Consider the following 26,029-nt stretch of genomic DNA (forward strand, 5'->3'; position numbering starts at 1 on the left):
ACAAAAATTGAATAATAGAATAAGAATGAGAGCAAGAGAGAGAATAGAATCAAAGGAAGAAGGAGGAGGAGAAAGGGAATAATGAGACAGAAACATGGAAAAAAGAAAAGGCTTGGAGAAATTGAAGAAGCGAAAGAGTAAAATATGAGGAGATGAGCGAGAAAGGCATCCTAAGCATTTAAATGAGTCACGACAGAGGGCATCCAACCCTTCCCCTCACAGCATTTGGATTCAAGACCTGGAAGTAATGAGGAAGACCAAATAACAGATGACTTTCCATCTAGAATATTAAAGCTCATTTTAATGTGGTAAGAGCCTGTATTCATTATCTGGGGTAAAAAGACTCATATACCAGTACGACGTACACACGTTTGAGCGTCCCTGTTTGGAGAATGCTGTCTGCAGCAAAGCACTGATTTTTAAAATGGTGGCCTGCGTGTATAATTTCATGGTTAATGGTTTAATGTGTCAGAGCCGTTCCACACGGAGGCGCGTTCTTTATATAACGATTCCCTGAATGTTTGAGCACTGCGGCTCGTTAACGTTCCGCCAAGATGTGACAGAAAAATATTGGCGCGAGCGTTTGACAGCTGCAGATATGTGCAGCTGTGATTAAGCACCTGAAAAGTGCACTGTCAGTGACATCCCATGAAGTGAATAAAACATGGGGTCCTGCTGTATATTATTAAGCTCTACAACATGCGAGATTCCTTCGCACTTTGGCTCCTGTGGATTTCACTCAGGTGGGCATCGCTGCGTACACGTATGTACATGCACACACACACGCGCTCATTGCTGAGAGCCCCTGAAGGCCTCGGTGGTTATGTAAGGAGCTCAGGAGGAGAGAGGTGGGGGTTTCTCACACACCGTTCACGCTCGAGCTTATCGCCCCGGGGCTCTGCAATGAGCTCAGTGTGAGTGATAAAAAGTGTGTGTGTGTGTGTGTGTGTGTGTGTGCGTGTGTGATATTAAACAGTGAGACGAAATTACTGAGAGATGTTTTTCAGAGTTTATTCTAGTAAATGGACGTAAGGAACTTTTTAGCACTGATTCCTCTGTGTGTGTGTATGTGTGTGTTAAAGCATAAGAAATGAAGCATAGGAATTGCAAATGTGTTTGTGTGTTTGCACGACTTCCTGTCAAGCTGTGTCTGAACCAGCTTTGATCTCCAAGCTTTTTTTTTTCTCTCCTGCTATTTTTTCCACCATAAAACTGAGTGCTGTATTTTTTCATGCACCACACAAAATCTTTTTATCCCCTTTTTATTAATTATTTATATTTTTATGATGCTGATGGAAAAAAAATAATAAGCTGATGAGATTCAGTATCTATATTTTAGAGGTAATTACTAAGATATCAGGCTCAAACATGGAATTACATATTATGTTCTATCAATATGCTGTTTCATTCAGTATGCCCTCTATACTGTCAGACAGAAAAAATGACGGGGCCGCAGCATGTGTCTGTGCAGGCAGTGTTTGGGATTTGAGGGGGTCGTTCTATAAATATACTCAGCTGGAGGAGAATCTAGGTTGCACAAACTCGCAGACAAACCAACATAAAGTCCATAACCCAAAATGCAAATCAGAGGAACGACGCACAGCTCTTACATCTTATAGACCACAAAGTTTTAATTAAACTGTCATGTACAATAAAATTAGCAAGGCAATCCACTGAAAAGCCATACTCAGGCTGGATGCGCCTGTGTTGTCTGACAGAAAGCTCTCATGCAGGGCATTGTCAAGTTTTCAACAGAGACAGTAAATTAAGTCAACACCCTTCAGAATAGAGATGTTAAGCTTTTGAGTGAGGAGGCCAAGTATATGCTCTCTGACAATCAAATGCATCAAACACGATCATCTTGTAGAAGCCAGCCAGACCACTGACAGCAGCGACTTTGATCCTGTGGGAGAGTCTTATGTAATGCGAGTCTCAGGGCCACGGCAGGGTGTCAGTCCAAAGTCACTCTGACACATGACTCTGTGGCAGTGACATTAAAGGGAACCAGGGAGCATCACAGTGTGTCATGTTGTTCTTTTTTACAGACTGAACGTGTGGGGTCTGTGAAATACAAACAGATCATCGACAGAGAGGCAGTTTGCTCTTTATACAGCACAAAAGGAACCTGGTTATGTGATCTGCAACGTTACACTTCACTCAGACCCAGAATCATTACACCGGCTAAAATAAGATGATTAAAACCTCCTCTCTTGAAATTTCACTTTAACACTACTTTGCTGGATTTGGTGCAGGGTCAATGATACCATTCTGGCAAATAAAAATAGATACTACATCTCACAAACAGCGGCTTTCATTCATCTAATAAATGAAAGATCCCTAGTTCAGGAGACACAAATCCTTTGGGGGTTGAGTCAGGAAGGGCATCTGCTGTAAAAATCTGCCAAAGCAAACATGCGGCGCTACCCGCTGTGGAGACCCCTTGTGAATAATGGAGCAGCCGAAAGTAGCTTCTTCTATGTCTCGAAAACAAGAAACTGCAAAACTCTAAACTATGAGTATTTTCAGAAAATTGAGCTTTTCGAAAAGAGCGATAACACAAAAAACCATAACTGCTTATTAAACCGATACAGAAGAAGAAGTTTTATTTCATACATCTCAAACCTCTGTGAACGTTCTTAGTATCAGGAACCTACGTATGTAATTCTCAGCACTGTTTGGACTTGGCAAGACGTAAAAAACATTTTAGGATCCTCTATAATCTTGCTAACGCCTGTGTCCTCAAATATAAACCTGCCACCTTCAAGTGAACTGTCGCTGCTAAGAATATGGAAAGAATTTGGTATAAAAATAGGTTAACTAATATACTTAGATATAGTAAAAAGGAATACTATATGAAGCAATTAGATATAAATAGAAATAATATTAAAAGATTATGGGAAATACTGAACAGTGTTATAAAACGTGGGACATTTGACACTATAGATCATGATATATTAATAAGAAAACTGGAACGTTACGGTGTCAGAGGGGTAGCTTTAGATTGGGTCCGGAGTTATTTAGGTGACAGGAAGCAGTTTGTGAAATTAAATGATGGTTGCTCCTTATGTATGGACATTGCTTGTGGTGTACCCCAAGGGTCAGTTTTGGGTCCAAAATTCTTCAACTTGTACATTAACGACATCTGTTAAGTGTCCAAAGTATTAAAAATGGTTCTCTTTGCTGACGATACAAACATTTTTTGATGATCTGCAGAATTTATTGGAGGATATGACTAATGAAATAAGTAAAGTGAAGTTCTGGCTAGATAAAAACAAATTATCATTCAATTTGAATAAATCTAAACTTATGTTATTTGGAAATAGTAGTTTAAATACAAATGCTAACATTCAAATAAATGGTGTTGATATTGAAAGAGTCAGTGAAAATACATTTCTGGGGGTAATAATAGATGAAAAACTTAACTGGGGAGCTCACGTAAGATATATTCATTCCAAAGTATCACATAGCATTGCAATACTAAACAAGGCAAAGCAGGTGTTCGACAGAACATCACTTCATATTCTCTACTGTTCACTGGTTTCACCATACTTAGGCTACTATGCAGAGGTCTGGGGCAACAACTATTAAACCGCATTACATTCACTTTTTACTCTTCAAAAAAAAAGGCAATTTGAATCATCCACAATGCAGGTTATAGGGAACACACAAACTCACTATTTTTGCAGTCTGAAATGTTGAAAATTGACGATCTAGTGAAATTCCAAACAGCACAAATTCTATTCAAAGCAAAAAATAAAGAACTGCCAGGTAATATTCAGAGTATGGTTTTTTTTGAAAGAAGGAAGCTATAATTTAAGGGGTTTTTGTAACTTCAAAACAGGGAAGGTACGTACTACAAGAAAAAGCTTTTGTGTTTCTGTTCATGGAGTGAAACTATGGAACACTGTGAATATGGAATTAAAGCAATGTCCAAACATAAAACAGTTCAAAAGTTCAAGAGTTATAAAAAGAGTTATAAAAATATGAACTATAAAGAAAGGGAAAATATTGAAATTAAGTGAATGTCTCTATTTAAAAAAAAATTCATGATGTTATAATATAGTATATAGTATATCAGAAATGTGTTCACTATTTTTATTACAAATTATATCAGTAAGGACGCTGACTAAATATTAACTGATAATTTATGGCAAAGGGGTGGGATTAAATAAGTGTTTACTTCTTCCCACTCCCTTTCAACATGTAAATTAATCAGAACGGTGGCTATATTGAAATGTATTGATTTTTGTATATTGTATATATGCATATAAATATTAAAAAAAAAATTTGTATAGTATTTTTCTCTCTCTTATTTTCTTGTCTAAATGTACCTGTATATTGTTTACATGTTTGAAATAAATTACCAAACAAAACAATCTTCAACACTCTGGTTTCCTTTAATGTTATCTCATGTAAGATTAGTTTAAAAACACTTGCCAGTTTGTCACTTTATTATTACTGCTGAATGCCACATTGTTAAGAGGGAAATGTCTGTGAACTATACTCCTAAATAGATAATTGCAGTTATTCTTTGACCACACTGCTCCATTTAAGTAAGCTGTAACCTTAGACTTGCCGTTTAAAACCACGACTGGGTCAACTATCCATATTTCTGTAGATGTAACACATTAAAAATTCTTGGGGGTGGTACCTTACCAGACTGACAAAGTTTTCTATTGGACATAAACCAATACAATACATCGGTACAGAACTGTAGAGCAAAGAGGGTTGGGCTGTATTATATGTTTAGCAAAGAAATTGTGCTTAACTAAAACCAAGAAAGAATGTCAACATTTAAGCTGTTCAAACACATTACAGCAAAGCTGTTATCCTTAAAATAAGGGGGATATCTTTGTGAAAAATAAACAAAGATACATTGTGTGTATTGTAGGCTGACTCTGCTTACTAAGGAGACTGATTCTATTTAGAGACTGAACAACAGCTGTATGACCAATTTTACTGTGAAACTACCCCTGGCGAACTATTTTTGGATGAAATAAAAAAGAAAGCTGTTTCGGCTAATGCAGAGAAGTAATTACTTGCAATTCAAAGTATGGCACCACATTAATGGAAAGCTACTGCTCACTAATCAAAACACAGAATTTACTGAACCATTATAAACATATTTATATCCTCTGTTTCTCCAACCATATTCTGTGCAAGGTCCTTAATCTTTGCTGTTCTCACCAGAGCCAATAATGGTGATAACAATCTTACACTGCTGAACAATAAATTCTGCTACATCTGCTACCTTCCACTCTACAATATGTTACGCTCCACGAATGCTGCACTTTATAAAACGTGTGAAATTCTGAATTTTCACTATGAACCTGGGCTAAAATTTACAAGAATGTACAACACTCACTGTGGTACAGCACATGAAAACGATGATGAAAGTCCCAATGACACCTCCGATTCCCACCAACCAGGTCATCCTGAGGAACAGGATGACTCCGAAGATGTTTTGGATGCACGGCATATAAACGCCCATCAGTGTGCCGAGCTGGGGAGCCTGAAAGAAGAGAGGGGTGAGAAGAAAGAGACACCTGAGCATTATTCATGCACAGTTACAGTTTAAGTTTCTCCAAGTACTTAATCTAGATTGTATAACGTTAAAATTCAGATAGCTGTCAGACTCCAGATGTAAATGCTTAGCTTGTCTCTCGCTATAAGCATTCCACACCAGATGCGCAGCACCCACTGAATGACTCCTGCTGCATTTTGGCAGATATATTAATCAATAAAAGTCAACACATCAGCCGTGCATGCTGGGAAGCACAGTTTGCAGTATGTGTTATGTGCCTATTTTTTTTACACGTGCAAAGACCCAAAACAATAAAGCAAAACACTGAACCGATGGAAAAAGGCACATAGGACTTCACAGATTATTACTTTCAAAGGCCCAATTTGTGATTTTAAAAAGGCCACTTTGGCTTGAATTCGCTGTTGTTGCCACATTAGCGGGTTGATTTACTGCAAACACACGCTTTTGATTATAGGCTCTTTTTTCTTGTTAGTGTAGTTTAACATATATTTAAAATTACAATCATTTGGGTTATTTTTTTATTTTAAGGATAGCTGTAAGAAGACATAATGTAAACTGGAGTTAAAGAGTGTGAAAGGCTTACAAATTCTATGCCAAAATATACTTTTCAGTCCTCTTGCTTAAATATATGTCTCTCCTACATTCCTTCTTCCAAATCCTCTGCTGACTACAAAAACAGTTTAAGCCCAGGAAATAAAGAAAACTTTGAGATCAGAAAGCAGCCATGTGACCAATCTGTTCAATGAATGCATGAAATATTACTGTATTTCTTTACAGGCTGGGTGTTTGTGTGTCTTGGTGCTGCAGTGCAGTCCCTGGTGTGGATCAGTTGACAAAGACAGCTGCTCTGTACTGCTCTGTGCTCAAGGCTGATCTATTGAAGGCAATTACTGACGCTCGGAGAATCACGACGTATTTTGTTGCACTTCTTATTTATTAATAGGAGGATTCTCTTGCCGAAGGTTTTTGGATGCACTTGATGTGAATGCGTTTGCATGAATTTGTTAATGAACAGTATATGAGTGTTTCCAGTGTGGGTCTGTACCGTCATGATGGCATTTATTAAATCTGAAGGACACAGCAGCTAACCCTGTACATAATAGAGAAATATTAATTTCCTGCTCGAGGACAGCTTGGCCAATGACAGGTAATTATTCTAGTATCCAGCCATGACCCATTTTACCAAGCGACCTTCACTGTCACATCATTAAATCACAGATACATGAACGAAGCTTCTCTGCTGCATGTTTGCACTTAAATGCAGCTTAAAATTGTGAATAAAGGATTGATTAGCTGTAGATTGAGTTAGTAAAGATGCTAATACACAGAAAGGTTACAAAAATGTTTCAAGTATTAAAAACAAAACAGCAGCTGGGTAATAAAAATTTATCTCAAATGGGAAATTACAGCTAAACTGGGAACATTACGTCTATGTAATTATACACACAGTGTTTACTGAGCTTTACTCGTACAACCAAAGACTTTCGTTAGGATAGGAAGTACTGAATCATAGATAGCTTAATTTGGCCTAACTTTATCCCCATCGTCAGCAGTAACTGCCCTTGAAGTGACAGTACAAGGGTCTTTAGGTTGCTAATTGTTCACACCTGACAAGGTGTGGATAAAGACATGCCTGGGTTGGCTCATTATCACCTCCCTGCTGTGTTATCTTAAGTTTTATCCCTTGATTTTTAACGCTGGATATCTAGTAATTTAATTATTTTTCCTAATAAATCACCACGTCACCCAAAAATGTATCTTGTTGCTCACAAGCTTTGTGGGTTGTAAAACAAAATGAACTTCAGCAGGCAACGTGCTTACAGACTTATGGCTTTGATACAACATAAGGACATAAAAATCAAAGAAGCTTATAATTAAAACAAAACAAATGATTATATTATACCCAAGTACCTGATAACTTGAATGAAATTACAATATTGTGCCCATAATACTAATGTGACAATTCTGTAAATAATGGCCTGTTTTGGGTAATTTGGTACAGATACAGATTTGGAAATATTATCATAGGAGATGTCTTGGTCACAATGATAATAAGGTGAAACTCTAACATTGCGAAACCCCAACGTTCACAATTTAGGACCTTGCATCTGATGACAATAGGAGACCTAAATATGTGTTTATGTGTAGAAGTTCCTTTAAAATGTATGAGATTCTCTAGGACAAAAAATAAATTGTGCTGGTGATTCAGCAGCATTTTGTTACCAAAAATCATGTTGACAAATCTTTCTCGGGTACTCAGCATGAACAGTTACATGTTTCATTAAAGCTGAGATATTAACTTTTCCTTTTTTACTCCATAATCTACTGTTACTGTTGTGGATGATCATAGCAACACAGCCAAAATTTCAATAACATGTAATCCATGTGAGCTAAAAAAGCTCAAGCTTTAGACTGCTCCTACTCTTGGCCCTGTATGATATCAGTGAAAGCAGATATCCTTAATACTGTCATCACATGCAGACTGGTTATGAACACAGGTCCACCCACCTGCTGTTCAAACCTTCTGTTTTATAGTGGCAATCAGAATAAAGTTGGCATAAGGGGAGGGGGAACAGACCTAAAACGTCTTATTGCAGACATTTGATAAACAGGAGGGCAGTACCGAGGCACAGCAAAATATTATGGCTGAAATTATGGAGCTAAAAATGAGCATAATAAGTCATTATTTCAACACTCTAATGAAAATCTGGTTTTGCCGATTTATTGAACTATAGCTAATAGCTTACTGCAGGGGAATCAGTAAGAGCCACGCGCAAAAAGGTTACAGTATGTCTGGGCTAATTTGGAAACAGTGTCACACAGTTACGTGAGCAGGGAGCTCTTAGCTTTTGCTTTTTCACATAAAAGCGTTTCTTCCATGATTACGTATTTTAAACTCTCAAGTTCAGCGTTGGTTTCAAAATGTATGATGAAATAATGATGTGCTCTGGGGAGAACCTTAAGTGGTTCGTGGTTATCAGTCACGGCCTCTAATATATTTCTTCAACAAGGGTTATTAAATTTGCTGTAGCAAATGGACACTACACAAGATGGAGAACTTAAAACCACGAGGCCCACACGGGGAAGTGACAGCAGATGCTGAATTCATAATCCAGACTTTTAATCAAATCATCCTGACAAGTGGCTGACATCAAATGAATAATGTTGTGTCTGATGCTAGAGTATGTGATTTGTTTGGAGAGGCCTGCTTTCCAGCATTAATAATGTATTGTTTGCAGAGAGGAGCAGAATGAGAGAGGCAGAGCTGGAGAGACAGAGGCAGAGCAAGTCCAAGCAGGTCTTACAAATATAATTATCTTCTAATTTCCTTTAGATAAACAACAGAGCAAGTGCTCACACTCGGAAATGCAATTAGCAAGGTTATCACTTTGGAAGCCCCTGATTACCTCACCAGAAGCACTCAGTTTCTCATATCATATCATATCTCAGTATCTGATTATATATACCTTACCTGTCAGTGGACAAAACTGGTCATATGCTACATGACAGGTATTGATCCATTCTACAAACTGACCAGACCCCATGTTCCTGAACAAGCCTGATGGGCTGGTGCCCCACTCTGCCACCCCCAGGGCCCAACAGATCTACTGACTTTCCACTGTGAGACACCACAGAGAAGTCAGGACATGAATGGAATCCACACAGTATTAAGAATAGGCTGATAATACTGCAACGGATTAGTGTTTGCTCCCTCATGATATTTAACTTTTTTAAGTTTCTAGCTGACATAACTTGACATAATACACCATTCAAAACAACAAGTGTGATACAAAACAATGAACCAGCCATGCAACCGATGAGTGTTTTGACTTCCACCAACTGAGAGAGCTGTAAAAGAATGACAAGTGGGTAAACTTGTAAAACATTTGTGTTTTTGCATGGTAGCAGCTTTATATTCTGTATTTTAAAGACTGGATAACCATTAGAAGACAAAAAAAAATGCAACTGATTCCAGCATAAGTCAATCTTCCATTGGTTTACCACATAGCCTAGCACTGTATGTGATTCCTAATGTTTTCTTTGCTTTTGATTACAAATTTCTATTTGGCTAACACAACTGAATTATCATCAGCGGCAATTTTAATCAGAAATATTCATCAATTATTTCTTTTGTTTTTGGGCATTTGCTCACACAAGCCTCTTCAAGATGTCCTTGGAAACTCAATGTTTTTAATTTTTTTTTGCAGCTGCAGGATTAGATGTTATATTGATTATTAATCAACAAAAAGAGTAGTAGATGAAGAGATTATAAAAATAATCATTAGTTCCCCTCCGGTTTTCTTGTTCTATTATTTGCAAGATTAACAAAGTAAATCTAAACTGCACTGTTGTTAATCCGACACTTCAGTTTTTCCATAAGGTGTTTGTTATATTTTCCCTGTGTGTGTACACTCTGTCTTTAATATGGCTGACATGTAATCTACAGCTTCACCTCTCGCACAACTTAATCCTCGCAGCGGGGAACCTCTCAACTTTCAGGCTCGCTGTGCTTTAATCAAAGATCCACATCTTGGGCTCCGCAGGTTGCTCGAGGGAGCAGCTGAGAACAAACCCCATTCATCTCTGTCATATCTCCCACTATATGATTATTATTTGCACACTTTGTCAGTTGTCTAGGGTATGTAAATAAGATTGCTACTCACTGTGCCCTTCAGTGTGTGGCAGAGAGCATTTCTCATCATCTGCATGTCAGCGTAGACAAACCCAGTGTAAACCTTGAAAGGACTCATATTTGTAAAACTACATATATATTATCTAAGAGGTGGTTTTACTTCTAGTGTATATCTCTGGTCTGTGTGCACCTGATATATGTTATGTTGCTCGTCAGAAAGACAGCACAGTATCACTGTACTCTGCTTTAAGGTTCAATTTTTATTTAATGAAAAAAACAGACAAACAGTAGGAGTAGTATTAAAGTCAAACAGAGAAATAAATTTTAATTCATAGAACTAAAATCCAAGAAACTCAAAATAAAAACACACATTTAGGATAATTAAGACACAATTTCACTTCTCCTCAGGTCTTCTTATAACTTTTCAGTTCTCTTCTTTCTCACCCCAGCAGCAATCCTGTAATTAAAAACACTGCCTTTCCCCTGGCAGGTCCTTCAGGGACTTGGTGTGTAATATACATTAGCACTTAGGTGCTGCAGGCAGAAAGGCACCCCTGCCATCAGCACTTTGTTGTTTGACTCAAAATTGCTGCCACTGCACAAAGTGGGCTGAGGTTAGTTTGTAACAACAGGTATGTTATTAAAGGAAAGCCTGTGTGCACGTACATATCACAGACAAAACACCTTCAGGAAGCTGGAGCTTTGTAATTCCTTTCAAGGTGGGTGAATCTAATAACAACAAGAATTTCCTCGCTGCTCATCTCTTTTCCTGGGGTGGCTGAGAAGTAGAGCAGGTTATCTACTAAACAGAAGGTTGGTGGTTCAATCCCTGGCTGCTTTGGTGTGGTGCCAAAGTATCCTTGGGCAAGATGCTGAACCTTGACTTGCTCCTGATACATTCATCAGAGTGTGAATGTGTCAATGTTAGATAGAAAGCACTTAGACTTGTATAAATGTGTGTGTGAATGTTGTATAAAGCGCTTTGAGGGCTCAAGCAGAGCAGAAAAGTGCTATATAAGAAATAAGAACCAGTCCATTTACCAGTAATGTTAACCCTTCAAAACCTGAACCATGAAATAACTGCCAGAAATCTTTAATGTTTTGATGATGTTTGTTGAACTTTTAGACAAAATATGCAAAAATATATCAAATTTTAATCTCCATATACGAGTTTGAATTTGTATCACATTTGCTACATAAGCCATATTTTTGCAATTCAGTCATTAAAAATGTGTCATGCAATTTATGTCATTTTTTGAGCGTAAAAAGAAGTCACGCTGATGATGTAGAAGTCTCAAAAACTCGTTAACAACTGCTTTGTGTTAAATACACACACGCTGGGCTCTTCATCACACGGACAGATCATTTGCAGTATTCACTCACTGGAAACTGTTAAAGAGTTGTATAATATCAGCTTCCTACAGGGGTTGATTATTATCAAATACAGATAAGGAAAAAGAGTATGTCTTTTTGAATTGAAATAGCAGAGGTTAGATTGTGGAATCTGAAAAAGATAACATCTTGAATAGAATAGTTTGTCAGAAAGGCTTACAGAGAAGTGAGAAAATTCAGTATAATTTTTGTCCTTTAATGCGTTTCATACACAACTGTAGACTTAGAGGAAGGCAGGTTGAAAGCACGACTGATAATGCAGATTATAATAATCTGCGCTAAAAGGTGTGTAAATACAATTGAGTATTACAACAGCAACAAGGTGTTTATTCCCTACCACAATCCACAGAAGCACAACAAAACCAAAGTTGGCAGTAACTCTCTCCAGACTGCAAAATGTCATTTTCCCCGCCTGTTCTCCCACACAATGGAAAACCACAATCAAGCAGACCTTCAGTGTTGGACTGCTGCATGAGTGTCTGTGGTACCTAATGGCTGAGTGATAAATTATAATCCAGCTTTGACAATAGGGAGGCTTTGGAAAAAAAAACTGTCTGTCTGCTAGAAATCCTGATTGTTATATAAGATGTACAGACACAGAAAACAGGATTGGGGGTGTGGGGGCCTAAACAGAGTCCTAAACAAGATAAAACACTTCTACGGATTTGTTAAACAGCCAGCAACAAAACAGAAATGGGGTAAATTAATGAATGCTTGTAATGACTTTATATTGAAAACCAGCCTAAAACAGATTGAATGCTTGTACATGCGTTGAATCAATGACCCTCTTGGGAGAAAAGTCAGGGCATTTACTGAAAGTACTGCTTTTCAATTTTCATTCAGTTGGTGTTTCATTACTTCATTTTGTGGATGGGGAATGCAAGTCTGACCAGCATCTGCCCTGATAAATGCACATGCTCACATATACACAGGAGTGTCTGCTTAATGGGCCACAAGCCAGCAGTGTGATTTCCCTGGAGAATGAGCCACCAAGAGCAAAGGGAACACGGACTGCTGCAGAGCCACAGGTAGGGCCAGCGAGGCACCACTGAAAGAGGAAGAAACAGCTGCCCACCGATCCCCTGGGAGGTGCAGTCAACGCACCACATGGATGGCTCAGGTGTGCTAGATGCACAACAGGACCTTTCAATACATCTGCTGTGGCACCTACTTCAGATTCACTGCCTCCTGCTGCCCTACCACTTAGCACAAGTCTATCACCAGACTGCATCTCGGTCTCTGGCCATCTTTTCAGCTTCATATCCATCACAAGCATTTTTCTCACATAGCTATACACCAACTATGCACCATTTTGTAGATTTATAAAAAAGAAAGACTTCTCACAGCCAGAAAAATGCTGTTCTTAATTTAAAGACCATCTTAACTCCAAACAAGAAAATATTCACATTTGTCCATAAACCATGAGAAACTGATTCTTTCAAAATCTGTGCAGGGCAGAAAAGGAAGATTTTCCTTTCAAAAAAAGCATTAACTGGATCTCTGGTACCTCTTCTTTGCCTCAGCTCCTGCTCTGTGTCCTAAAAAGAGCAGATGCTCTTTGTAGGCCAGGTCAATAGATTGTGTGAATGAAATGTATACTAAAGTAGGTTTCCTTAGCCTTAAAGTGGTTTTAGTTGCCTTGAAGTAGAGCAGACATGTGATTCCACTTGATTTTCTTCTACCTATACTATCATAATGATAAGTTTTCATATTAACCAAAACAAAATGCTGTTCTCCCAAAACTCCTTCTTTTTTATTTTTTCTACTTTTTGATCTGTATTATGTCACAACCAGAGAATATCCTTAATATGGTCATCTTGGGTGCATAGCTCTGGCTGTGAGCACAGAATTATTACCTGCTCACATAGTGTTCAAAACCTTCAGTTTGAGAAAGCCAGCCAATGAGAGGAAGACGTAAGACAGGAGGAAGGGACTCGAAACAGCTTATTCAGACAGCTGATGGACATGTATTTTTTAGATAACATAAATCTTCCTTTAAAACTGCATTTAATTTGTTATATGCTACATACATCCATATCCCCCCTCCTTCCTTTTCCTATGTTACTCACATAGTTTTAGTTCAACCTTCCTTTGAACATCTCTTACCCTGCTGAGGCTAGCAGTTCTATGTTGAATTTGGGGAAGTGCAGATTTAAAAAGGGAAGGTGAAAACAATTCCAAATCCCTGGATAGCCCGAAGGGAAAGAAAATGAAAGAGAAAGAGGGCAGAGAAGTATGAGGAGATGGAGTACACACTACTTCTGACTGAGTTGAGAGGAAGGGAAACATCCAGGCCTTCACAGTCTAGGACAACCTGCCAAGCTGCTTAGGCTGACAAAACCAGCGACATCTTTTAAATCACTTCTTACAGGAATTTGTTATGCTTACAAGCAGGACCAATATGTACTGCATGTACAAATGTCTGGATTTTCTTTTAAATGTCTGGTTGGTGTTGCACCTGTTTGTGGAGAACTGCTGATAGAAATGTACCGATGTTACTGTGGAATCATATAATTGAATGCAAGAGTGTGAAATTGTTTCCACTTCCTGCAGCAAATCAGTGGTATCAGTGCACATAATTATTTCATGATTAATTTGTCACTTTGATAATACATTAAAGTAGCGCATTGTGTGTAACATATGGGTGGTTTCTCTACCTGATTTGGTATAATTCAGGAGAGAGAAGAGGAGACGAAAGAACAAGTAAGGACAGATAAAAGGGGGTGGATAAGAGGAGGGGGATCCGCACAACTGTTTCATTATTTTCATTACCGGCAGAGACCGAGGCGTGAAGTGAAGCGAGAGAGGTCAGGGGAGGTGGGGGGAGAGGGGGGTAACAACAGAGAGGGAGGCAGACTGGGAGCTTGTAACGCAATCTGCACGCTCTGCTGGCCAAACCGGAGCTGATAGGGCAAATGTGTTTCTGCTCAGGTGTGCTGAATTATTAAACAGACAGCAAGAGGAGAGACCAGCGAGCATCAGTCTTCCTGACCGGCTGTGGATGAACCAGTCACTCTGCGGTCAGCTGGGTTTCTGTCTATGTGTGTGTGCGTCTGTATGTGCGAAAGTGTTTTAAAAAATAAAAAATAAAAACACTGTAGCAAAATATCCTCTGTGGAAATCAAGACGCACCACCTCTAAATAGCATCTACATGTGTTACTAGAATATTCTAGGTTCCACCACAAAGCCTCATGTGTTACAGCCAGCTGTGAAACCGCTGTTTACGCGCACTCTCAGATTTAAGGCTGACAGACTCCTTTTCCACTAATGCACATGTACTGCTGCTCCCTTGTGTTTACAAATTAAGATCAAGAGTGACATGCCAGAAACAGACACGTGAGGTGAAAATGTACTCTAAGCTACTATGTGGTAGATACAAATGAGCATAATAATCAAGAGAACTTAAGCAATGACATTTTAGATGAGAAGATGGATCATTTTTCTCCTAATTCTTTCAGTCAAATCATTAATTTTGTGCAAATTTGATGTAAATGACATTTATCTTGGGAAAGATTTAACATCTTGAAATTATATCTTTATTTTCTCTTTTATTAGTGTTGCAGAGCTGGAACAATTAGGCAATTAATCCATGAGCTCACTGGCAGAAAAATAATTGGCAAAATATACTGAAATTGATTTAATTTTTCAGTCATTTGATGATGACAGATGCTAAATTTTGCTGCTTTTTTCATACTGAACATATCCAGTTTGGGGACTTTTTGCTACACAAAACACGTCAATTAAAGATGTGAATTTTAACACGTTTTTGATATTTCATGTAAAATAAATAATAATCTGAAATTTCACAGATACCGGGCTAATAGGCTCAGAAGAACAAAAACATCTACTGAGCCTATTAGCCTGGTATCTGTGAAATTTCTATTTCTCCCCACTGTGAACACGTGCATGCTGCTCTAACATGAATTCACATTAATCACGATACATTCTTCAGAAAGCAGCTGATGGGAACGCTGATCTCATGCCAGTCTAATGAGAAAGGGAGGTTGGGAGGGGTGAGGTCAGAGCTGAGAGCAAAGATCATAAAACACCCAGAAGGGAAACATTTATGTAAGGGGAACATTACACTCTAAAAAGCAGAGTACATATGGACAAGTGTTCCTTCTTGGCAAGTGTAGTCGTTTGGAAAATGACATGAATAAAAGAGGTTCATATGTTTGCATTGTGTTTACTGTTGTGCATACAAAAAGCACAATTAAGAAAATACCGCTGGATACGTTATCTTTATTTTTGTTTGCTTGTTTTTGTTTTTTGAGAAACAGAATATAAAAATACTGAAAACTAACTAAATCTATACATTAACAACTAGAAACACTACAAGCTGCATGCCTAAAGACTGATTAGCAACCTCCACCAACCACTTGGGGAATATATATTTTTCCTTTTTGATCTGTGGTTGCTACCCTGTCTCTAGATCTGTGTGATTGAGCCCTAAGTTAGTCACTAATTCAACCCACACGTAAAATAAACACCAAGGATTAAAGTGTTCATGTTCAGATAACTTCCCAGACACATTATTTTTCACGTTATTCTGCAGCAAGAGTATATTAAATGTTATATTTAGATGATTTGGGGATACGGTAAAGAGACTGAAATTCACACCCAAACTAAGCTGTAACATTTTAACATTTACAGAGGAGAAAATGTGGTATTTGATTATTATATATTAAACCAGAACCCAGTATTTTAGCAAAGCTTTATCAAATGTTAATAATCGAATGCCTAAAGTGAGATATTGCCAATATACAAAAAAAAAAAAACAAGCCTTGCCTTCTTGTACAAGTTTTCTCAGTTGCTTTGGAAGATATCGAAAATGATTCTTAACATTTACAAAAACATAAAAGCAGCTTTTCAAATAAGATTTTTTCTCTAAACAATCAGAACTAACAGCTGCATACAATGGATTGTCTGCGAAAGCCTGTAACAAGACAAGTTGTGACAAATTCTTACGCCACTGTTTACAAATACAAAAGTCAAACAGCTTAGTGATGTTAATAAAACTGCATACTCTACTGTGAAATGCTTTCTGATGTAAACAACCTCTTTGATGACAATCTGATGACAAGGCTGCTCTTTTTTCCTGTCTGGCATAGAACAATTTAAACAGTGCAGACTTTCAGATTACTGCATGTGGGGCCTCGACTGCAACAGTTCTGCTGGAGAATCACAAATCACCTTTGTAGTTTTACTGGTTTTACTGTAACTGGTTGACATCTTTGTGACACATTAAAAAAATGATATATATCACAGCAGATGCCTGCAGAGGCTTGATGAGATATCACCAGATTCTCCATGTGCTGCGGTGCAAAGGTATCTGTTGCTACTGTAAGCTGGTGGGAATCTGGAACTTGAAAATCAGGTTGTAACACTAACAGTTTACCATTTATAATTAATAAATTAATTAATGTGAATTAACTTTAGTTAATAGATATATATTGCTAAGATCTGCAAAATTACATAATCAATAATTGTTGAGTTTATAATTGATAGTGTCAAACATTTTTATAACATTATGCAACATTATGGTCAAATTGAAAATTATGGTAATTAAATAAGAACACAGACCAAGGTTTGCTCTAGGGCAGGCATAATACACACTGTGACTCACAAGTGACTAGTGTATGAATATATACTGTCATTTTGGTTTCCCAGTCACATCTACACTGGCATCTGATTTTAAAGCACAAACATGCTGAGGGTGAAAATCCTTAGCTTGAGTCTTCAGAAAACAACCATCTTTTACATTCATCTGGTTATGATTTGCCATTTAAAGTTGTAACTAACAGGTGTTTACATTTCAATAATATTCCTGGTTTTCCCCCTTTGTGCTTGTATCCAGAGCTGTAAAACAATATTGAATTGCCTTTTGTATTTCCAAATGAGAAGTCGAACAAAATATGTAGGAAATTCTTGACAAATTATGAAAACCCAATGAACCACTTCACATGGTCAAAATAGCTTTTGATCAAAAGAACACACATAATTGATAATATAGGAATCAGCAGCCTTAACTTAAAACCTGCTTTTATGATGTGACTGGATGATTTGAAGGTGTTGAAATTCAATTCTGATCTGAGAAATGCACCAGAGTGACTGCAAAAAACTGTAAATGGGTAAAGTCAGAGAAGATTAGCTTTGACTGGTTTCCATCTTAACCTTTGTGACCTCCAGCCTGATCCCTCATGTCACACGCCATCCAAATCTCTAATCTTGGTTTTCACACTGAACAAAAAGGCTACCGCTTCTGTCTCTCTCTTCCACAACTCACTCTCATCCTAACTTGGGGGACTGATGATAAAGGAGACAGAGGGAGCGGTAGGTGGAGTGAAGCGAGAAATGGAGAGGGAAGGTGATTTTTTTTGGGAGGGTTGAGTCCGCTGTGTGAGCGATAAAGCGCTACAGGCTGCCTTAATGAAAAGCCTCTCACAGCGATGGGGAGATTGCCTGTGGAATGGGCTACTGATTGGAGGACCAGCAGCTTGGTATAGCATGGAGACTAATTCAAGTATTGAAGGAGTTCGGATGACGGGGGGAGATTAGTGCTATACCATAGTGATATCTGAGCCAAAGACAGCTGGACAAATATACCTTACATTTCAAACAACTGGGAGGGTTGGGTCAAAGTGGCAATACCTCACTGTCAACTAGTTCAAGAGTGACGGCATGTTAGGCTCGTGTACATGGTTGTTGTCCTTAGCTGCTTCCAACAGGATAAGCGAAACCAGTAAGAGGCATAGTTACATCTGTTTTCAGAAACATTGCCCCATTGATCTTGATAATAAACAGATCTGTTGGGTGTTTTTCATGAGCAGACAGCAGTCCCAGTGAAAACTGTCCACAATGAGGTCTGTGGCTTATCTCAATACACTCTGAAATTGTGTTTGGAAGTAAAGGCTGCTGTTGATGTCTAAATGTGATTTAAACTGTAAAAAAGCTGAAGGCAGAAGCCTCACATCTCATAACTAAATAAAATACAATTGCCTGCATGGTAGGATAACACTTGAAGAAAACTGTTATATCATAATGTTTTTGCTCATATGGGTTAAATTATGATCATCATGGAATATAAAAACCTGTTTCCAATGTCATTGTGTAACTGTAAACATGAATAAATGCTGATCTTTACTTGATGCCATGCTTACCATGTTCACCACATGAGTTTAGTTAGCATGTTAAAATAGGTTACTAACACTAAACAAAAAGTGCAAGCGGGGCTGCTGGGAATGTTCTGAAGGTTTTTCGGCACTGAATAAATAGAATACTGTACACATTTAAGTTTAATGGAGCTGGATAAAAAGTTAAAATGTAAAAAAGGCAAGAAAACTTTAAAGGGACATAAATGGATGCCACAAATATGATGGTGAAGACACTGAGCTCAAAACGTGAGGAAATGATTTGTTCTCCAACCGGTTGGGGAGTGGTTGCTGGCTATCTCTAGACAAAATTTGAATTCAAAAATAAAAGTTGTGCATTTTGAAACATGTTTGTTGCAGATTAATAATATATCTTTTGCTTCTGTGTTCTCTGTTTCACTACAAGTCGGTGAGCAGCTGGGAAGCGTCTATAGACAAATCAGCATTTTCCATGCAAATGATGCGTGACTGTAGTAATGTGCTAATGAGCCAAAGAATTACAATGAGGTTTTTAGTGTAGCACTGTATACTTCTTTACGACCAATTTCACCCAGCGACTTCCAGTAATCACTCACCAACCAGTCAGGGAATACACATTTTTCACAGGTGACCAGTGGTTGCTAGGGGTCACCGATTGGTAAGACAGTAACTATTTCAATCTGGTGTCAGATTTCTGAACACAAGCATGAATAAAGAAACAGATGTATTACTCTTCTTAGACTTATCCCTGCCGTTGATTTAAACTCTTTTTCCCAGATCTGCTCTATACCTAGATGCTGGAATCATCTGGAGCCACAGCAGGAAAAGTACATACTGAATTGGATATAATAGGTGAACTGGCATCTCATGTCATCATCACTGATCTTTCTCAAGGTTAAAAAGAAAAAAAATACCTGAGTGACAGAGAAACAGGACAGGAAGGAAGACAAGAAGTGGATAGAAGCAAATATATAAGGGTAGGGAGAGATAGGCTGATTGGACACACGAGAAGACAGACAGTGTCAAAGGTCATTGAAAAGCTGTCAAACTGTCACTGCTGTAGCGTCTCACTTTTTAAATGTGTGTTTTATCTCATGTGGGTTAACTCTGAAGTCAGAAACTTTCAAAAGTTGGTGTGAAATATCTTAACACGTGTCACTTTCCATCAGTCTGTTGTCCTAATTTGGCATGAGCTCCTTCACAAATTATCATTTGTCATTGAGTTTCAGCTTTGCTTGTCACTGCATACCTAACACCATAATTTCCCACAGGATTAATAATGCAGCAGTCTGTCCATCAAGTGCTGAGAAAAAGCCAGAAAAGTAAACCACTTCCTGCTGGCATCTCGACACCAACGGCAGAAAATATCATGGGATGATATGGAAGGAACTCATTAGTGAGTGGCTTTTAAGCTGCAAACCCATAACATGAACCGGGGATTTATAATATCAACAGAAAATGATTGGCAAGTCCTAAACTGGTGGAGATATTCAGGCTCTCCAGTGACTGTGTTAACAAAACAATTTAAGACTGTGCTGTTGGGGAAACATTATTTGATCTTATGTAAATTGCAGCTCTATATTTGGTAACACTTAATGACCATCCACTGGCAACAGGAACATGGTCCTTTCTGGTTGAACGAGTTTTTCAACCAGGAAGAGCCATAAATAATTCTACTGCTGCAAATGTAAATCCACAGGCAAAAGATTTATCTGTGCACATTGCATCATACTGAGCGGGGAGTTAAGTCAGTGGAAGTTAATTTTAGTAATTTTTTTAAGAAGAAATAATTTTTCATAACCAAAAACCTGGCCCATTTTTTGAAGACAGCTTACACTATCATTTCAACATTAGTTTTTATACTGCAGCCAGTAAGACCATTACTCTGCACTGGAGTACACTGTTATTGCTGTAACATTTAACTAATAAGATGCAGCACACAAATATATCTGAACATTTATGTTCTTTTAAGCATTTTAAATATATTCCTTATAGTCTTTAAAGAACAGATAAACACATCAGGAGTTATAAACATTACTATGCACTAGTCTTGATCTTATAACGCAGTTTTAGTTTTTTACACTCGCTGCAGCACATTCACATTACATCCAGCTTTTTCCAGATAAAGCACTTTTAATGGAGCAGCTCAGTTATAACACAGTCGATTTGAATCCACATTTTACCATTTAGTGTTTGCTTCTGTCGGAGTCACATGTTGACGCAATAATTGCCTTTTGCGGCAAAAAATGCTCAAAATATGCCAGAGAAAATACACAAAAATATAATATAACAATACAACTAAGAATACAAATACACTGATTATGAACTGAAACACTTATAGCAACTTTAAAAGGTGTCTCTGATGAATATATCTTCTTAAATAAAACACAGATAAAATTTTTCTCGTGTTGTGCTCGTGACAACATTTCTATGACCTTTTGCATCACAGAGATAACCTTGTTTTCCCATGCATTTGCACTTACCATACTGTATAGGTTAGCGTGTTGTATAGACCAATCCAGTGACCAATTTGTGTGTTCCACCATTTTTCAGTGCCAGAGACAGCAGCAAGGGTATTTGGATCGACGATAGCAGGGACTGGCCCCTAATTACTGTTTGTATGTAATGCTGACTTTGTGAAAGTGTGGCTAACCTTGGTACATGCTTATATTTCACAATCTAAGGAGCTTGGAAAGAAAAGCGTCTGGACTTGTTTAAGTTGCTTGAAGACGTTTCACCTCTCATCCGAGAAGCTTCTTCAGTTCTAAGGTTAAATGGTGGAGAGTCCCAGATTTAAACCCAGTAGGAGTTTTCCCCCCAAAGAGGGACAAAGGACCCTCTGGTGATCCTCTACCTAATCACATGAGCCAAGGTGTGAAAACGGGTGTGGGTCACAATCAACCAGGGTTTCGGGTGAGCTCATTATGAAACCTGGCCCCACCCTATCATGTGATTTCCTGATGGCCCAGGATGTGAGTGGGCGTTAAGGCGTCTGGGAAGGGATCTCAAAACTGGATTATAGATGGCAGAGAGTTGGTGTCGTAAACCACCGCCTCTGTTCAAAGATGGTTGCTTACAGTGGACATAAATGGCTTCTTTCACTCCTCTTTCAAACCATCTGTCCTCTCTGTCCAAAATGTGAACATTGGCATCCTTAAAAGAGTGACCTTTGTCCTTTAGATGCAGATGAACTGCTGAGTCTTGTCCCGTGGAGGTGGCTCTTCTGTGTTGTGCCATGCGCTTGTGAAGTGGCTGTTTGGTCTCTCCAATGTAGAGGTCTGGGCATTCGTCCCTGCACTGTACAGTCCAGGCGTTTTTCTTTCCAAGCTCCTTAGACTACGATGACCTGGATGACTGAGAGCCTTCACAGACATATATTTCACAATAATGCTACAATTGGTTGCCTGAGTTGGTTCATTCTGTGACCATTGCTTCCCCTCATTAACATTAGCTAAGCATTGTTAACCTAGCTGATGTAACGGTGCTGCTCTCACAGTGCCTTTCAGGCTGAGTAACTTCTACTTGATAAGCTACGTAGGCAGATGCAAACTAAAGATACAACTAAATATAGTACTCTTATCAACAAATTAACAAATTCTGTTAATATTCTTCATCTACTTCTTCCAAACGCTGATCCTCTAACAGGGGTACATTTGAGCTTTCCATGAAAATTAAATGAATGGTACTCTCTTAGAGTAGTTGACCTTTGGTACTTTATTTGTCTATAAAATCTGTTGTATGTTTCAGTGCATATATTTTTAAGATAAATACCTTAACAGGTTTCTTGCGTGATGACTCAGCCTCATTGTTTTCAGCCTCCTCATGCTCCTTGCTACCTTGAGGCAGGTTAGAATAGTTGGCCAGGCTACTGAGAAGAGATGACACCATGGGGCTGGTGTCCATCTCCTCCTGCAGAAAAACAAGCAGACAGGAAGGTTGCAATCAGCATTTTAGCCAATATTATTAACAATCTCAATCAAACAAGTGAACTCTATAAAATGACCAATCACTTAGTGGCTGTTTCCATAGATCATTGCAGATAAGAAGCCATTTAATCTACTTGCTATCCTCTTTTGTGGATTTCAGCTCATTTGAAACAAAAACAAGTGTGCACACCATAAACCCCCTTTTCCTGTTCAATCTAGAAATCCCACTGAGAAGACATTGTAAATATATCTGTGCAGAGCGGAGGCAAATTGCCTCATTGAGGTTCAATCCTGCACCACTCTGAGATTTTCTTGCTTTAACCTGAGGTTCCCACATGCCCTTCACACAGTAATTACCCTCATTAATCGATGTCAGAGCCCCTATTCAATCACTGAATTGTGAAAACGAGTGTATCCTGCTTCTTACCATCGCATCTGATTGTGTGTGTTAACAAAATCAATGTGTGCATGTGCGTATGTGTGTGTATGCGGAGTATTGCATTATACCTCAAACAGGGCCATGTTCTTGCGGTCATATTGCTGAGTCTTCTCTGTGGCAGCATCACTGCTGTTGATGAAGGGGCTGCTTTCCTTGGGGTTACTGTCTCCTGGAAGAAACAAACACACATCTACTTTTAGAGTGGTCTGAAATAAAGCAGAGGACAAAGAGCATGTTAGGGGAGAGGATAATGCACAAGTCAGACAAAAGATTCCTGATGTCAAAGGAATCCTTTTTGCAACAACTAAAAGTAACAACTTTTAAAAATAGGTAGACTTTTGGAATAAATACTTTTTTATCGTTAAAATAAAGAAAAAACACACAGAATGCTCAAAGCAGAGGACGTCTGATAAGGAAAGCTTGCCATCTCCTTGAAGCAGTCAGAAATGCTGAGCAAGAGAAGCATACCTAATGGACTGTGTATTGACAATATGTGAAGTGCTATGTATTCCATATGGCCATAGGAAGAAGACAACCTGGACGTGTCAACCAGTGTTTTCACCTCACTGAAAAACAACATCACAACTCTGAACGCAAACACAAAAAAATGGTCTACAACCCGGCAGCTTTTCTTACCCTGAACAAAAAAACCCCCTGACTTGTAGAATCAGCCTGATAGTGACAGCTCGCTGAAGGCAACATGACTCTATCGAAAAGCTTCTGTCTACGAGTTCACAGGCCCAGAAATAGGGCCAGAACAAACAAATCCTCGAAACAACGTGTAGTGAGAGGGAAGCATCCAGCTCTTTGCACATTCATTGATTCTCATTATCTGAGATCAAGAAGTTCATTGATTTCTAATTGACATTTGAAAATTCAGTACACCTCAGGCAGTGTTCAATCTATTTTTTCCCTTTATACCGCGAGCAACTGCCTCCTATAAAACACTTTCTTGACATCTCCCTCAAAGCAGCAGGATTTTATTTTAAGGACCAAAATCTTTTTTTTTTAATTATGTTTATGACAAAACTTTACTGGGTGTAATTTCAACTGACTGTTCATTGTATGATATGGAACTGATAGAAGAAATACTATTTTCTGTGCATACAATTTTAACACCTTGATTGGGTCTTCACAATAGATACAGTGGACACTTTAGTAGCTACACCTTGCTATTATAAGCTTAAGACCCACTTTTACCTTCAGACCTGCCAAAATTCTTAATATTGTTGATTGTACAAGGTGCTGGAAACATTTTTCAGATATTCTGGTCCATACTGACATGATAATATCACTGAGCAGTTGCAGGTTTGTCAGCTGCGCATCCATGGTATGAATCTCCTGTTCGTATCATGGAGATATGAACAGGAGATTTGCAGCATCCCAAAGGTGCTGTTTTCCATTGTGATCTGGTGACTGCAGAGTGCAGTGAACTCATTGTTATGTTAGGGAAACCGGTTTTAGATGGTCTGAGCTTGCTGGAAGCAGCCATCAGAAAATCTGTACAATGTACAATCAGTCTTTTGTTATTTAGGTTTTTTAATCTATTTTTATTCTGTTTTAAGATGCTTCACTATTGATATCGTTTTTTAATTGTGTTATTATTGTTTGCGACTTTTATCTCTGTAAACGGAGCCATATAATACAGGGGCTATAAAGGGATGGACATGGTCAGCAACCATACAGTGTGCACTGTGGTAACCATCATGAAAAATGACAAAACCAAAGCTGCCAGTCAAACTTCCAGTGGATCAAGACAGAAACAGGACCCTCTTGGTCTGGTGACAAGTAATCTTTACTGCTGCAAAATGGACCAGACATAAGGACTTTATTGCAGTAAGCAGAGTCACACCAATTGACTCTCCAGACTGATGTGCATACACATATAAGTAAATACACACACAGTTACACATATATACAAACTTTCTTCGTGTATACAGGACATTGATCAGGACTCAATAAAGGGATCAATAAAGACGGGACTCACATAAAGATGGGCACAGGCATCAATTAATTCTTATCAGTGTCGCTCGCTACAATGTAGCACTCTTCTTCTAGTATTCAAATGAAATGAAAGTTACTAAAATCCTGTGTGGACCCGTAAATCAATCCAAACATAGCTACTCGACAGAGATGTGTGAAAGACTGATATATTGCAGTCATCAATCAAACCTTTGAATGTCACCAACACTGCAGAGTGACATTTTCTTTCTGAAGGAAACACGCAGCAAAAAAAAAAGGGATAAACCTTCCAGACGGTTACTTGTAATCGTGTTAGCACAGTTAGCACCATCCTACATCTTCATGAAAATTCAAGGTGTCTGTTTACATTATGCATTGATATTTATTGCTCTAACCTTTGTTTTGGCTACGTACTTGAAATGCTTGGTCACCAGAAATTTGCACTTCTCTAGAAAAATAATTGCATTCTGAGTGGTGAAGGTAGTGCAGAGTGAGCCATCTTATTCGCGCCTTCCCCTTCGAGCATCTCTTGAGGGAGACAGCAGATTGCGCTCCCTCTGGCTCTCGGTCCTGTCTTGGACTGCGAGACCGAGTTATTTATAGCCAAGATGCCGCAGCCATGTGCCATGACGTTGGGGCACCGCTAACAGCCGGCACACTGTTCTAACAGAGATGGAGCAGTAGACAGGGACACTGAGAAAAGGGGCCATGCATGAAGATTCGGAGCACAAAAAGAGCACAGGGAGGTTAACACAAAGAGATGGAAAGTGAGAGAATAAGAGTACTGATGAGAAGATGAAGAGAGACACAGATAGATGGGGCAAGAGTAAACAGTGACAAAGAGAGAGCGATACAGGCTCAGACAGGACAAAGGCGAGGCAGCCAAATCTGAAATGGGAACCCGCAGAGAGAGAAAGGGAGATGCAAAAAGAGGGACGCTCACGTCTGCTGCTGCAAAATGTAAAAGCTTCTGCAGCACTAAAGGTTCAGCTCACTTTGAC

At 38.6% G+C, this 26,029-nt stretch overlaps 1 protein-coding gene across 2 annotated transcripts in view; it reads right to left on the reverse strand.

Annotated features, from left to right (window-relative positions):
• slc12a5a (solute carrier family 12 member 5a) overlaps positions 1-26,029 on the reverse strand; it is a 202,857-nt gene that overhangs the window by 36,680 nt on the left and 140,148 nt on the right. For both annotated transcript variants that reach the window (XM_004547594.5, XM_004547596.6), the window contains 3 exons: positions 23,135-23,235; positions 22,473-22,610; positions 5,366-5,512 (listed from right to left, as the gene is read on the reverse strand). In XM_004547594.5, the coding sequence (XP_004547651.1) occupies positions 5,366-5,512; positions 22,473-22,610; positions 23,135-23,235 (386 nt within the window). The remainder of the gene's footprint in view (positions 1-5,365; positions 5,513-22,472; positions 22,611-23,134; positions 23,236-26,029) is intronic.

This window comes from Maylandia zebra, linkage group LG5, assembly GCF_041146795.1.
Source record: "Maylandia zebra isolate NMK-2024a linkage group LG5, Mzebra_GT3a, whole genome shotgun sequence".
Classification (NCBI taxonomy): Eukaryota; Metazoa; Chordata; class Actinopteri; order Cichliformes; family Cichlidae; genus Maylandia; species Maylandia zebra.